The 17397-nt window shown below is 35.5% G+C and overlaps 1 protein-coding gene and 1 pseudogene across 1 annotated transcript; both read left to right on the plus strand.

Moving 5' to 3' along the window:
• Positions 1-204: 204 nt before the first annotated feature.
• On the plus strand, positions 205-2025 carry LOC121979946 (annotated as a pseudogene).
• A 7819-nt stretch (positions 2026-9844) lies between these two features.
• LOC121981519 (U-box domain-containing protein 26-like) lies at positions 9845-11295 on the plus strand. Its single transcript, XM_042534085.1, has one exon. The coding sequence runs from the start codon at positions 9860-9862 to the stop codon at positions 11180-11182; it is 1323 nt and encodes a 440-aa protein (XP_042390019.1). The 5' UTR covers positions 9845-9859; the 3' UTR covers positions 11183-11295.
• Positions 11296-17397: the final 6102 nt, after the last annotated feature.

Below are 17397 nucleotides of genomic sequence, written 5' to 3' on the forward strand. Positions count from 1 at the left end.
TTCCATATATTAAAAATTACAAACCTCATTTTTAATTTTAAATAATATTTTACTTCATTATATTTATTTAATAAATAATAAATTATAAAATAAAATATATAATTTTTAAGCGAATAATAAGTCTGAATCGTTTCTCTCCTCTTCTCTTCTTTTTAACATTTTTCTACCAATCTCACTTTGTTCAAACCTAGATGTTTGCCGAAAATGGCGCGTCTCCATAGCTTCCTCAGCCTCCTCTTATCTTGCTCCTCTCCCGGCGACCATGGTTGCTACCGCTGCCTCAAGGCCCAAATTTCATCCCTTGCTCGATTTCGCGCAGTGCGTCCGTCCCCTCACCAAGCGTTCTCATTCTAATATCGGTTAGCTCCTCTTAAATAAAGGGGGATCGTCCTGTTGTTAGGTGAAATTCTACCGGGCACAGTCAATCAACTACCAGGCATAGTCAATCAGATTCCTTCACCAAGTGTTATAATCAAGCAGAGTCAAGTAGGTTTCCTTGATGAGGCCGTTGCGGCTTCAGTGCTCGGTCCAGGACTACGATTGAGGATGTCGCGGGGAGGATTTGACGGTGGTGCATCTGTTCGAGCGAAACTCTGGTGCCCAAATCAATCCAGCTTGCCCTTACACCAAGTTCTGGATTGGGACGCATGAGTCGGGATCCTCCTTTATGGGCTTGGATTCCTAGGAAGTTACACTTAAGAAGTGGATTCAGGAGAACCCTGGTGTTCTGGGAGATAATTTCATGGCGAAATGGGGAATGAACATGCCTTTCTTGTTCAGGGTGCTTCTCCTCCATTAATTTGCATTTCTGCATCTTTCGCTTTGATTGGGTTACACAATTTCTCTTCCATTGTTGGTTTGTGCTTCTCCAAAGTTGTGTGTTGTCGACGGCTTACAATTTGTTTTGAGTCAATTGTTGTTGAAAATTTCGAATTCCTTTTTAGCGAAGGAAGTTTAAGAATTCTAGTTCTAAGTGGCAATTTGTGAATCGTGATTTCATCTTTTATGTTTGGTATAAAACATTGTGCACTATACTTATTATATATTTTTTTCACTCTCATGAATCTGAAACATAAATCCTACAATTGTCTAAATCAAAATTTCAATCTTGGATATTTGAAATAATATAATTTTATCCTTGCTTTTTTCATCTGTGGCTAAAAATATAGTAGAATATTAGAATCAGAATTCTAATTTCATAAAGTTTTAAAATTTGCATTCTGTCGGGGTAAGTTTTTGGTAGTTGTGGGATATTAAGTGATGCTAAATTGTGCTTGTTCTTGTATTTTGGCAAGATATTATCGGAGGCTAAAGCATTGTCCATACAAGTGCACTCAAATAAGGAGCTAGCGAGGATGCTTCATATGATGTGGCTGAATGTTTACAAGGACCCAACCCATAAGCCAGAGATGGCAATTGCTTTGATAGAGTTCAAAGCGCTATGTGGTTTTGTCAACATAGAGGTAATTAAGTATTCTTTCAGTTGATCTCCAAATTGCTTTCTGTTTATCTTGTTCGTTGATCTCCAGATTGTCTTCTGTTCTCTTGTTCACATATACTCCATTTGTATTTACATTTGTATTTGTATTTTATGTGTTTAGCTTTTAACTACTCAAATAACAAGTTCTTTATATTATTGTTTGTATTTTTCATCCTTTCTATCTACTTTATAGTATGATTCAATTTTAAGATAATCATGCAATAATCGATTTTGATTCTTGATTATCTTGTTTAAGATAGTCATGCAATAGATTGATTTTGATTCTTGGTTTTCTTGTAACTGTGTAGGAACTCAAGAATGTCCTTATCGTTGTGCTTGAAATTGAAGAGCTAGTTGGTAATGATGAAACAAGCAATATTATATGCATGAGAGAGCTAAATGGCTATGTTAATGCAAAAACTGTTATTCAATCTGTCTTCACTAAGCTTATGTCAGCAAATAAAGATGCAATCTTAGCATTGGTTTCTAAAATAAAAAAAATCTCTTAGAAGCTGAAAATAAGGTCAACTGTTCTATTTATGTAGAGTTTGTTCTCATATAAAAAATTTGAAATTTAAAGTTCACATGTAGAGTTTATCTCTTATAAAAAATTCTGAATCTAGAGGACAATGACATGTATGTCACTTTGTTCTTTGATCTAATAACTAAGGATGAAAATCCTCTATTAGATTTTCCAAAATAGATCTTCTAAAGTTAATGAACTTTTCTATTATTTTTCTTCTATTGCGAATAACGTGAAGCTTTTCTATCATCTACTTGAAGTGATTTTTGAAGTATTTCAGGCACATGTCTAATTGTTAAATTAGAAGGATTGGAGAATGAAATTGATAATAGTAGATTTGAGAATCAATACTTGTCACATGGGTTCAACATGTCTAACATATTAAATTTTATTCCTTTTTAGTTGTCTAAATACTTAAATATTTGATTGTGGTTATCCTTGTAAGCCATTTGAACATTTGAGTGTTATTACTTATTGCTAATCATATTTGTTTGCACTTTCAATATTTTTTATTGATGAGTTTGCATAATACTATTTCTGTTAATGTTGCAAAGGTGTACCATTTTCTCCTAAAATTCTACAACTCTATTGAAGTTTATTTCTCATAGCTTCCATTTCTTGTGAATTATCTTGTATTTGTAGAAACACTTAACTAACACTTTTGAAGGGACATTATCTGAACTCAAATCTCAAATTTGAGTTCTCATACAAACAATAGTTTGAATAATTGTAATATATCAAAATGGTAATCAAGAATGACATTCATTGCCACAGTGGTAGAACTACTAGGGAAAGTTGTAGCAAAGTGTAGGAAAGTAGTGACTCTTATTCTAAATCAAATGAAATCACAAATAGATGCACTTCAATCAAAGTTAAAGAATCATAAATCCCCATTAACTCATTTTCGTATGGAATTCAGTGAATTTAGTAATCAAAAGGTATCTTGACTTTATTTAAATAATTGACTTTTATGATGAATTTTGATAATTTTGTGATACATACACTATTTTTTATTTAGGTTGTAGATCATACTATTTCACATATATCAGGATTGGGTAACCAACCGGTACATTGACAGTTATTTTCAGAAGAATGTTTTTTGGTTTTATTAATAATTTCGGCCATGTAGTGTACATATTTTTATAGTATAGATAAATCTATTTTATAGGTGCAACAACTTGAAAAGCATAAAGATATTGATAAACACATAAACCATCATTTCTTATTACAAGATGCAGAGGTTGGTTTAACTTGGGGATATTTGTATTGTATATATACATAATTATAAGAAAGAGAATTATGTGTTAAATAATGAGATTTCTTATTGAAAAGTTCTGTTTATTGATTTTTTTTTAATAATATATATTATAAATCATCTTTATCTGTAATAAGATTTTTTTTTAATGTTCGGGATTCTGATGAAGAAGGATTATAGAAGTTATCTTGATCATGAGTTGTTCTTTAGACTTTTTCTTGTGTAACTTTCATAGGAATAGTAGTTTTTTTCATATCAAATTAATGATGGATATGTAGATATTTCTATTATTGGATGAATATTGGCATCAAACCTACGTACTGACTTATAAATTAAAAAATATTAGAATTTTATATCATGTATATCACTTTTAATTTATAAAGAGAGTTTTTCCTTTTGTTTTAAAATGACAATTCAATAAATCTGATCTAGATTAATTTATATAGTAAATATTTTTTAAGATTATTAATTTTTGTTATAAATGGTGCATCTAACCAGTTAAAACATTAGAGACAACAATTTACTATCTTGAATTTTATTTGAAACGACATATTACCATCACAATTTAGTGTCTCTAGTTTTTTCACAAAATAAGACAACATTTGAGACAAAAAAAAAAACTATCTTAAATACGTTTGAGACAATTGAACAACTGTCTCATCACCGTCTTAAATAGCATTTGACATAGTACAACTGTCTCAATATTTTTTTTGAGACGCTTGTATTGGGGGCAGCTACATTATCGTCTCATCACCGTCTCAAAAACATTTTGAGACACCAAATTTATAATTTAAGATATATTTTGGTGTGTCTCAAAAAATATTTTTTCTAGTAGTGAATTGAGATTTTGGGGGTTTCCCGTCCATTAATCGATCGATACACCCTATCAATCAACTAATAGTCCTATTTTAACCTTATCAAAGCTGAATTCTAGTCTTACTTTGTATCTGGTTGGCCTCAATTTATCATGACTTCATTTTTTCAATATCTGGTCAATGCTTGACATGTCGGGGCTTTACTCACTTAGCATCTGTCAATCTTGACTTACCAGAACTTCATCATTATCTAGCATCCGGTCAACCTTGACCTATCGAAATTTCATTATTATCTAGCATTCGATCAATCTTGACATGCTGAGATTTTACACTTCAAACCAACTCTCTGTTAGACTTTCGATCACCAATTGTTTGGTCAACTGTAATCCATTTAGACTTTCCATCTCGTGTCAATTTTATATTGGACTTCTAACTATCAAGTGTTTGGTTAATCATGACTCACTTAGAACTTTCATATCTTGTCAAAAATCTAGTTAACCTTGAATTATTTGGCTTTTCGCTCAACTAACTTAACATATTGATCAACTGTCAAATATCTAGTTAACTTTGACCTATTTGACGTCTCACTCAACTAACATATATATTGATCAAATATTAAAACCCCAACTCAAATCAACTCGGACTTAATCAAATTGGTCAACTCTGACTAAAGGTTCATTGCATCAATAAATATAACTTTGAATAGCAAAAAGTTAAATATTATTAGTCAAAATTAACTTTGGCCAATATAAAATTAAAATTAGTGATCCAATTTAACTTTGGGTCGTAAACCATTATAATTACCGATCAAACTTTATTTTGGCCAGTAATTTTAAATGTTTACTTGCCAAACTCACATTGGATGGAAAAAAAAATCGTCAATAATCCTGTTTGTTCCCTTAGTGGGAAATGTCGACCTTGACTGACTCTAGCTGATCCTCAGGCTTCGCTTCTCAGAGGATCCCTTGCTACCGCAACCTTAAGAGAAGGAAGGCAGGAAGGATTCCGAACGGATGAAAAGAGGTGCCATCAAAATTGTAGAAGACAAAGTGAGGAGACTATTTAAAGTGGATAAACTCACCCCTCATATTTTGTCTAGGGCAAAGTAGAAAGAACGTGTCGCATCCAAAACAAGAGATGCTAATAGCATCAAAGAAGGGTTTGTCATGGCATGAACTAGCAACGAGCCCCCAAATAAAGGAAGGCATGGATCCCAATGCTCTAGATAGGGTTTAAAGCGTCATTTTAGCGTGAGGGCAAGAAAATCAAACTCACTAAATCTACCAAAAGTAGTTCTCTAGTGAAAGCTTCGACTACCCAAAACTTTTCCTTGATCCCATGATATCGCTAGCTTGAACTGATGACACATTCAAAACGGTCAATGAACACCCTCCAAAAGTGTCTCACATAGGCTAAATCTTATAAAGCTCAGGCAAAATCACACAGTATCAAAATATTTCAATCAATCAAATCTACATTTGAGTTCATCTAGACTCATAACATCCTATAATCATATCTTAAATTTGATACTGGGATAATAGAATTTTTTCATTGCATAAGAATCAATTTCCATCGGGATCATTTTCCTGAGGATTAAATGTTCTCCCACTTAGGAGACTATTCGGTACATGATTTATCTCCCTTCATCTCATAGTGGCATCGGCGATGAGGAGCTAGCAGGATGAATGAAATCACCTTTGCTTGTTCATTATATGAAGGCTTTGCATTGGTCACATGTTACGGATCCTTTGGACCGCAAAGTACGATCCAAAGGATGGATCACATCACTCATATGTGAAATTTTATGGACCCCATCTATTATACATGTGTGATCCATGAAATCTCACCTATGAACGATCTCTGATCCTGGAGCAAATTAGGGATTGTGATCTAGAGAATCCTGGGTGCATGTTAACATGTCATTGTATCTATCATAATTTAACCATTATAATTTAATAAACTTATTACTTTTGATAAAACTGTCTTTCACATTCAGTGGTAATATAATTTTCTCAATTACTACTAATATTCATTGATCTATTCCAAGCACATCCTATTCCTTATCCATATCATTATATCTATATATTATAATCTAACCATAACAATTTCTAAACTAATTATTGTTGAAATTATCTTTCCATTTGACCATATAGTGGTAATATGATTTTCTTAACTATTGCTAATATTCATTGGTCTACCCAACCTCCAATGCTCTAGGTTTCCTTCAACATTGCCATCAAAGAAACATATAATAGAAGTATAAATAAATATATCTCTCTCTCTACCACACAAGACAATATGACATGTGAGGAATGCACACCTTATAAACTATCAATTCCTAGAAGATATATGTAATTTGGCAAAGAAGGCCCCTCACTTAGGTGTACTATTCTTAAGAGAGATAGTCAAACTCACATGCATAATGTTCTACATGGCTCATGTAGCTTTGAAACTTAAATAGAAGTTTGATTGTAAAAGATGGAATTTATATTAGAATTTTTGTTTGCTTCCTCTCACATGCACCTAAGCACCATATGCATGAAACAATGAATTGGGGGAAATAATGTAGTTGATCAAGGAGTTCATGTGGCTGATAGCTCATTCTAATTTTTTTTTAGCTAGTATCGGATATCCATCCTTTCAAATTGACTAATTCTGGAGATGATCCATCAGTCATTAGAATAAATCTGGAAGTATTCGCAACGAATAATCCAATAATCCAACATCTTAAGTTTATCGTATCACTAAAAGAAAATGTCCCACGGTGCGCCGTATTTAAAATTGAATCGTGAATACTTAGAAAACTACATAGACATTATGTCACTACGCCATAGCCCAGGTGGTATGATAGCCCATTCTAGCTTTCAAAATGAATTGACTAAACTTAGTTTGATTGGTATCTTCATTTTGTGAAGAATATCTTTTAAGGTTGTTTTTTTTGGTGTGGTAATATTCAATAATTGTATACAACAAGAAGTAATAAAACTATAAAAATTTGCAAAAAAATATTTTCAGAATATAATCCAACTCAATTTTTTATCACTATTTGTAAATGAAAAAACATGAATACTACGAATCAGGTTCTTATAGTACTATAATTATATTAAAAACAATTAATCAATCCTTGTTATTTTTTATCTAATTAATTTATAATTATGATATATTAGTTTTTATTTTAAATATATATATGTCATTTTATTTTATTTTTCTTTATTGCTATAATTAATTTAATACGTGTACATGTCATCTTTATAAGCTTATATTATTTATTAGACTGATAGTATTTTTTTTTAAATTTTATCTTTCTATCTTGACACATTTATTTTCATATTTTTATTTTTACTATATTAATATTTTATGCAAATGATCATTTTATCTTTAAATACTCTTATCCGTTATTGTAGTAGTTTTGTCCAAAACCTTCCCAACATGGAGTAGTTTTCGAGTAATTTTGACTCTAACATGGAAAATTGGTCAAAATTAGCAAATTACTATTCTACCTATAACAATTTTAATTAAAATGGACATTGGAGTAATTTTAATCAAAAAAATTTATAATAGTATTTGATTAATTTTAATTAAGTTGAATTAGTTTGAACTAAATTAAAATAATTTTAATTAATATTTGAGTAATTTTATTCAATATTAAGATAATTTTAATTATAAGGTACATAATAATTTTAAGTACATTAGAATAGTTGTAGCTTTTGGTATTTTTAAAATATAAAACACTCTTTTAATAAAAAAAAAATCAGGTTTTAATGAAAATAAAAATAAACACTTGAAGCACGTAGCTAAATTTCTTAAATATCTAAATCACCTACCTAATTTAAAAAATGACTAAATCATTTACCCTATATTCATTTTATCCTTCCTCATTTAGTAACAATTGGTTAGGTGATATATTTTTTAAAATAATAGTCAAGATTTTTTAAAATACTTATTCATATTTAAAAATTTATTAATTTTGATATATTGTGTCAAATTGATATTTGAAAATATGAATATAATGAGAAGAACTAGATAAACATATAGAATCTGATTACATATCATTCCGAGATCTCTAGATCCATCATCCGATTTTGATCAAGTTTTGGTCAAAATCTATTGATAGACCTAAAGATGTCAGAATGACATTAAACTAAGTCCTATATGTTCATCTAATTTTCCTGATTATATACATACTCACAAACAAGAATTTGACATGTTATATTGAGAGCAATAATTTTTTAACATAAATTATATTTCTTAAACATATTTGTGTTAAAAAAAATCACTACTCTTAATATAGTATATCAAATTGATATTTGAGGGTAAAGATATAATCAGGAGAACTAAATAAATACATAGAACCTAATTTCATATCACTTCAAGCTCTCTAGATCTACCTATTAATTTTGCCCAAACTGATCAAAATGGGTTGATGAACCCAGAAGTTCAGAATGATATGAAATCATGTTCTATGTGTTCATTTAGTTCTCATGATTATATTCATGTCCTCAAATATTAATTTGGTACACTATATTGAAAGTAGTGATTTTTTAACACGAATGTGTTCAAAAATTTAATTCGTATTAAAAAATGACTGCTCTTAATATATTATGATAAATTGATGTTTGGAAATATAAATATAATTAGAAGAATTAGATAAATATATATGACCTAATTTCATATCATTCTAAGCTCTCTAAATTATCAACTAACCGAAATCAATCAAAAATCAATTGATAGACATTTAAAGAGTTTGGAATGACAGTTTTATGTATTTATTTAGTTCTCTACAATTATATCCATATAATCAAATATTACTTTAACATACTATATTTAAGAGTAATGATTTTTTAAATATAAATATATTTTAAAAATATAATTTATATTAAAAAATTACTACTCTTACTATCTTATACTAAATTAATTTTCAAAGATATATATCATTCTAAGAATTAAATAGATAGAATATGATGTCATATGGAGCATTCTAAATTCTATATATCCATCCGCTGATTTTAAACGTTGATTTTTTAAATTGAATTCGGACTTTTTAATCAATTTGGCTTTAGTTTTTTTTAGCAACAAGAGAATTTATTTGTAAGCGTGAATATATTCACAATAAGACGATAATTCATATAAACGCGTATTCCTCTGACTTCGCTGCAGAGCTCTGTCCACTCACCCTTCATTCTATGGGAGTGGGGACCCAACGGCTGGCGACACGTGTGACAATGGTCAGACACGTGCGAGAGCGGTCGAGCCCGCGTTCCGAGACCGTCCTTGCCGGGTTGACTGGAGACACCCCGGCCCAGCGCACCATGTGGTCCTCCCCTCGCGCGCGCGCGAGAGCCGTGCGCGACACGTCGACTGCCTTTATGCCTCCCCCGGCCCAAAGTAACGCACACGCCGGCGCACCGCGCACGCGATTCCTTCTTTCCCGCGCCCTTCGAACGATCCCATCGGCTACAAACGCTGGTGGCTGTTTCCTCCCTTTCAGATAAGCCGCGAGGATGAGTCCGTCGGGGTTGTTCGGTCACACCTGTCACTGCCAGAAATTGGACCGCTTACCTTTCCGTTTGACCCACCCACTAACCTCACATCGAGGCCGTCCAATCCATTTATGGCACACTTTCTCGCTTTCCGTGATGGACGGCACTGATCACCGGCAACTGCCGACATTTCAAATCGCAGCCCGATGGGCAATGGGTGTCATGGCTCAAGACCACACGTGATGAGTGAAAGCGTAACGCTTCCCGCACGTGTCGGTGAGAAGCATAAGAGGGAGGCGTCCCACGATGGGTCTCTTCCGTGCCTCGTCCTCGCCGCGACGGCCGGCGAAATTGAAGAGAGAGATGCCGGGAAGCGTGGCGCCGTTGGATGTGGCCGGAGTGACGATACCGCACCACTTCCGGTGTCCGATCTCGCTTGAGCTGATGCGGGATCCGGTGACGGTGTGCACGGGGCAGACGTACGACCGGCCGAGCATCGAGTCGTGGGTGGCGATCGGGAACACGACGTGTCCAGTCAGCCGGGTACCTCTCGCCGACTTCACCCTCATCCCCAACCATACCCTCCGCCGGCTTATCCAGGACTGGTGCGTCGCTCACCGCTCCCATGGGGTGGAACGCATCCCCACCCCCAAGCAGCCGGCCGACCCACCCCTCGTCCGGTCGCTCGTCGCCTCCGCCAGCTCCGGATCTGTCGCCTCACGCGTCGCCGCGCTCTGCCGTCTCCGTGCACTGGCGAGGGAGTCGGAGAAGAACCGCGCGGTGATATCCACCCACGAGACGCGATCGGCCCTCGTTGAGATTGCGTTTGAGGGAGAGGAGGAACTTAGGTTGTCGGACGCCGCAGACCAACCGGCCTTGGAAGCTATGGCGGTGCTGTCCGTTCTTCCTCTGTCCGATGCAGAGAGCACGGCAGTGGCGTCACGGCCAGAGCGACTCCGCCGGCTAGGGGAGATGTTACGTGAGCATCCGTCGATGGACGCGCGGATCAACGCAGCGGCGGTGATCGAAGCAGTAGCTGCAGGAGCTCGATCGACGGAGTTCAGGGCTGCGGTTGGGGCGACCGAAGGAGTAATGGAAGGATTGGTGGCTTTGGTGGAGCAGCGAGGGAACCCGCGTGCGGTGCGGGTGGGGATCCGTGGTCTGTTTGCTCTGTGCCTAGCGAAGGAAAATAGATTCCGAGCGGTGGCCGCAGGCGCTGCTGCAGCAGTCGTGGGAAGGGTGGGTGAGCTGCCATCCAGTGATGCAGAGCGGGCATTGGCCGCGGTGGAGCTTCTTTGCCGGTGGGAGGGCGGTAGGGAAGCAGTGGTGGAAGGATGGGGAGGAGGGGCAGCTGCGGTTGCTTCGCTGGTGAGGGCGATGGCTGGGAAAGCATCAGGGAGAGCGGCGGAGCACGCGGCGGGAGCTCTGGTAGCTGTGCTTGGGAATTCGGAGGCGCTGCAAATGGAGGCGGTGGCCGCCGGCGTGGTGAGCCACCTTATACTGTTGGTGCAAGGTGGGTGCTCAGAGAGGGCCAAAAGGAAGGCGCAGCTTCTACTAAAGCTTATCCGCTCTGCTTTACCATTACACGACTCCGTCGCCAACTCCGACGACTACCTCCAGCCATTCTGAAAAAAGAAAGAAACATAAAAAATAAAAATAAAAAACTCCCTAACCTTTGCGATTCCTGCTCTTCCAGTATGTAACACTGTCTAAAAATAACGATATATGATTTATTATCTGCTTCTCTTTGCTTTTTCCCTAAAAAACATTCCATCTTTGTTTAAAATTTCACCTAATTAGAGTTGGAGAAAGAATGATCTCCAGATGGAGGTGCTGGGAAGTCAATTCAATGAAGAGAGAAAGTTTGGTCCATGTTTTGATGTTTGCACTGTTCTGTGTAATAGGTAAGGATGAGTATGACTGTAAGTATGGATTTCTGATTGAAATTAATGGACACACTAATTGACAAAGTTTTCTGTTTTCTATTTTAGTGCTCATGTACTGTTGTTCTTCATGGATTTTCTTTTACTCCGATCTTTTTTAGTGCAAGTATTCTGGAATAGAACAGAGCATAAACAAAAGCTGTCAAAGTATTCATGAGAGCTAGGAGCTCAATATCGAGTGCGTAGCCTTTTTTGACTATGACTGGATGAGCATGTTCAACTCATGGTGATGATGTTTGGTAAACTGAAATCCTAATGCTGTGCCCTTTACGTTAGGATGATGGTGAATGAGCTCTGTTGGATTTCCGGAACTTTTTGCATAAAATATGTATTTAACGATTCTTTTATCTTCTTTTATTTTTGTAGGGTTCCAAGTCACTGTCACAAAATATGGTAAAGGATATCCACAACCAGGAAGCTACTTGTGTTCAAATTCATCTTTCAACTCTTGAGATTTCAAGTTAAATTCAGGTATGCTTAGTGAGTAGGGTATGATTTTCACAAGCTGATACTAATGATGGCAAACATTTCTTAGGAATGGAAAAAGTTGGCAAACTTGTTCCCATGCCATGTCAACTTCTGAGTAATCAAGATTATCTTGGAACACAAGGACAGAGCAGAAGTGTCCTTATTCCTCCTGCAACTGCAGGCCCTTCCTTGCCTGCTGATGCTGGGCAGAGACAAGCTTTTGAAAAGGATGGAGTAGAGTGGTGTATGGAATGGAATTATCAAGTGGAACAGACCAACAGTGGATGCTTCCTTGCCTTGTCTTTCTTTCCCACCTCACCTCATTGTCCTTGAATGCAAAATTGTCTCAGGCTTGAATCCAAACATGTCAAAAGCAGAAAAAGGAATGGAAGAGATAGAAGCCATTCATAAAGAAAGAAAGAATGGTGGTGGCCATCACATGAACAAAAGGATTGGTCCATTGGTGTCATCATCACATGGTTGGGCTGGCCCATTAATCAATCAATTATATCAGTACTGCTCAAATGGCCGCCACATGAACTGAAGGGAGCTTTGTCATTTTCCATCCTGCTCAACGGAGGTGATAAAAGCTTATGTGCAGGTCAAAATATGCTTTTCATACATGGTCCCCCTGGGTCACAGAGGGAATCCATTCAAGGCCATGTTTCAATTTGTCTGTGGTCCTAAAGATACAGGAAGACTCGATTTTCCATCAGGAATTTGAAGGATGCCCTTCTTCACAACATGTATGACATTAAATGGTAAAGATTTTGTGAAGAGAAGAGTCTGATGGATCTTCTAGTCAATATTTGGTGCAATGTCAATGTCATCCACTTATTACTCCTGCTTGTTTCCCATGAAGTTTACCCTCTTGACCTGGCATGATGGTATATATCTGTGAGACAACAGGTAATTATTGCACTTCAATTTCTCCTTTGGTTAGCGTTACTTTGGAAGTTTGATTGTGTTAGCAAAAAGTTTGTATAATTATAGTGTAATTAACCAGAAGTTTCAGGCTGTTTCTGATTAATGTGGTAATTGAGTAAAAGTTTTAGGTTGTTTCTAAATAATGTGCAGATTATAAGTTACTTTGAGACTAGGCTCTAAATGTAAATATTGAAACTTTTGGCTTGTGACATGCAAGTAAGAATAACAATTAACAGTGTATTAAACAAAAATATAAATTGTTGAATGAAATATTTATAAAAAAAGTAACTATGGTCAGATTGGGTTGTTCAAGTCATCTTCATTTATGGGATCAAGCTTAACTTGATTATCTTAACTAATTATTTCGAGCAAGTAATTGTTTGGGTTAACCATTTTTTGTTTTGTTAGAATCAATCCTAGTACATTGACTCAATTACTTCCATGTAATAGGAGAAGCTACATGGATGCAATTTTTCACCATTAATCTAGTTATTAAATCACATGGCATGGAGCAAGCTCAATGTTCTTGGTGCATGTAATAGCTTGATGATCTATGATCTAGAATGAGATGAGCTCTAGGACATTAAGCATTGGGTGGTGAACTCGAAGGTATAGAGGATCAAACAACACAAAGAAAGTTCATGAAGCTTGGTGTGCTTGATGGCAATCAGCTTGAGCATGCTAGTTTATCACGTGGAGTCGGCTAAATAAGTGTTGAGTGAACAAAACAATTTTATTAAGTTCTTTGTTATCTTCTCTTCATTTAGCTTAACACTTTATTAATTTTGCGAGAGGCGAGCTTATTTTTAAGAGAGAAAAGCTTATTGTAAACAACCCAAGGTTGTGTAGAGGCTCAACTCATTGCCTCTTATTATGGGGTGGCTCAAGTGTATTTGTGGAGGTAATGAACCTAGCGCATCGTAGGTCAGCGAGTAAGAGCAGGATCTCTATACTACGATATATCTCACTATTTGTGTTGTATTTTGTTTTTATACTATTTACATTGTGCATATATTCTTTTGAATTGTCTTTTGTCCAAGAATTTTGATTTGGAAAGGTTGTTGTCTATTACCCCTCCCTTCTATCTAACCATTAAAATCTAACAAATGTTTTCTTGTTCTAAGAGTTTGTATCATCCTAGTTTGCAGGAAAGGTTATCTATTCATCCCCTCCCATCTAGCTAGCTGATCATGTTCGAAAGTCGAGAAGGTGGATGCTGGGGTGTGGTATTCCTGTTGACTTTCGAAGGATTTCGCGTTTTCCTATAACATAAGCAGCATCAGTGTCGAGTCAGGAAAGAAATCTTGGCGATGACTCTCCGACGTTCAAGTCAGTCTCCGGCGAAACAAGAAACAAAGGAGATTGTAGCGTAACTGTAGAGATCGCGAGAAAAGCATACTTTCGTCAATGTCTGAACCTCCCTTTATATAGGGCTCTTGTAGCGTGTGTGCACGCTTCTTAAAGTGGGCACGCAATTTCAAATTTTCCTTGAAGAGACATGTCGGTAAAGTATCCCTGACACAGTACTTTAATGGGCCGAGCATATCTCTAAAATGATAGTGAAAGCTTCCGTCGTAAGATCTTCTATTTGATCATATCGTCTGTCGGCCACACCAACTCCCAAAAGGATGTCGAAGGATATCCTGCAGCATTTGTTGCTCAACTGAACGGGATGGTCGCTCGACTGAGAGTTTTCTGTCCCAATGTCGTCCGTTGCGGAGTCGAGCGGGATGGTCGCTCGACTGAAGTCTCCATTGTCTGGCTGATGAATTTACTACTTGGCCGAGCGGGGTAGCCGCTCGATCAATACTTTCACTGTCCGGTTGCTGTACGTGCACTTTGACTGAATGGGATAGCCGCTCGATTGTATTTAGCATTGTTTATGTATGGTTTGCTCGACTATGACTCTACTCTGCTAATTTGAGTATTGATGTGAAGTCGAGCAGAGTAGTCGTTCGACCTGCTTCTACAGACACTTGACGTTCATTCCTGTCTTGAGCGTCTTAGCTCAGCTAGTGGCCGAATTAATAGTGATGTCGAATCGGACTTTTCATGTCTTGGTTGGACGAGTCACTCGTCCACCCGGTCAGTAATAGTGGAATTTTAATTGTCTTAATTTTAACCTCTTTTATGGTATGGTGAAGATCTTTCTCAAGATGAATCTTTTCTTATCATCGCATCACTAACCATTCAAATCTTATATCTTCTTCGAATTTGTATCATTATAGATTTGCAGTAAGGAGTTTTTTTTCTCATCACTCTTCTCGTTCTTTTTAAATTTTAGACACTTATTTGTATGGTGACCTTTATTCTATTTTCTTCTTATTTTCTCTACTCTTCTCATCCTTTCTTAGTTTTAGGCACTTATTCTTACAATGACCTTTCTTCTTGCATCTGTATTATATGATGTTTGCCTCTCAACATTTTTCTTGGACTTTTATCTGGATTAAAATTTTAATTAATTAGCATGATTAACAGTTACTTATTTGATTAATAAATTGAAATAATTAATATTTACTTATCTACTACTCTTTCTTAGGTTACATATGGAAAATCATATTTTTGTGTATGACTCTATAGGTTCACACACATAATGGTAGGATACTTTGTGATCAAACTCTTTAATTTAACATGACGATTCTCTTCATTAGTTTAGATACAAAAGAATTGATTAATCTCTAGTAAGACATTGGACTTACCAAGTATTATAGAAGTAGTTTCCATAAGGAGTTTTAACAAAAATCATAGCTCTAAATTATAGAAACAATTAAAAAAAAAAGTAAAAAGGATCTTCCTCATTATATTTTGTATAAACAAATATATTTTATTTCAACGTTTTTGTCGTTGTAAAAGCTATTTTATAATTACTCGGATATGAAAAATTAATTATGTTAATTCTAGTAAAACTCTAAGTCATATGAATTCTAAACAATTAAAATAAGAATTTGAATAGAAAAAATAAGAACATATGAATATGGATTTTTATTTCATCGAGATCATGACATAAGAAAATAAATATTATAATTACAAAGAATCTAAATACAGTAAAATTATCGTTGTTTTTCGTGTAAAGTTCGTCGATCTAACAATCTTGCGGAAGAAGAAGAAAGAGAAGAAGGTTGACCTTCCGGAAAAGTTAGGGTTGACAGCGCCGAATCCTCTTCGTCAATGGGGAATAAAGAGACATCTCAAATATGCCTTAATCTTTTGGGGACCAACCGATTATATAGTGTACATCTATTATCAGCCCATATATATATATATATATATAAAAGACTATAAGTATATATATATATATATATATATATATATATACTGAACATCTATTATCTAGGGATGATAATTGAGCGGGACGGGGACGGGTTTGTCATCCCCATCCCCTCCCCCATCCCCACTTTTTCGGGTTCGATGAATCTCCGAACCCGAACCCGAACCATCGGGATCAAATCCCCATCCCCGCTTTCCTCCCCAAATTAATTTAATATTATTATTATTTTACTATTAATATTAATATTAATATCAGTATTAATAATAAATTTATCATTAATATTTAAAATTTTTAATATTAATATTATTATCAATATTATTATTAATAATATTATTAATATTTTTAAAAATATAATAATAATAATAATAATAATAATAATAATAATAATATTATTATTATTTTTAGGGTGGGTTCGGGGATGGGGGCAATATCCCCATACCTCGCCCCGAACCCGCTCCATCCCCGAAAAAAATCCCCGAACCCGTCCCCATCCTTGAATAAATCGAGGATCCCCATCCCCATTTCGGGTTTTCCCCGAGTGGCCCCGAACCCACGGAAAAAATTATCATCCCTACTATTATTAGCATATAGATGATAATAGATGCAAGACTAAAGGTTCTACACATACATGGTCTACATCCAATAACCGAACCCAATAAGTATAAGTTAGATCGCTTTAAAGGGTTCAGATCGTATTCACATATGCAACTTACAAATAAGCCCACCTGATAGGAATAATTATATCCAACAATCTCCCACTTGGGCTATATATAAGTTGTATGTGGAATACAAGTAAACTTTAGTTGATATCAGACTTTATGGGTACAAGATATCCCTGTAAACAATCTGGTCCATTAACTTCATTGGTATAGGACTAAAGAGGTTATAGCTACTGTATATGATCGTAACAAGCCCCAACAGTAATCACAATACCAATGTCATTAATGACATAGATCAAGATGTAGATGTGTAGAGTAAAAATTACATGAAATGTTATCAGTATATGTTAATTTTCAACTGGTCCTAAGATGACCTCAAAAGAGGTAAGATAATATTTGCAAAATACTTTATGCTAAACTGCAATAGCAAATCATGATCCACTTTATGATTTTAAAAGGAATCTGTATCATATTTACAAACACTAAATGCTAAACAGCAGTAGTAAATGATATCACAGTCAGAGTGTTAAACAAACATATAAATTCCTATTAATGTTTTGAACTTTAAATACGTACAAT

The sequence above is a fragment of the Zingiber officinale genome, chromosome 5A (genome assembly GCF_018446385.1).
Source record: "Zingiber officinale cultivar Zhangliang chromosome 5A, Zo_v1.1, whole genome shotgun sequence".
NCBI lineage: Eukaryota > Viridiplantae > Streptophyta > Magnoliopsida > Zingiberales > Zingiberaceae > Zingiber > Zingiber officinale.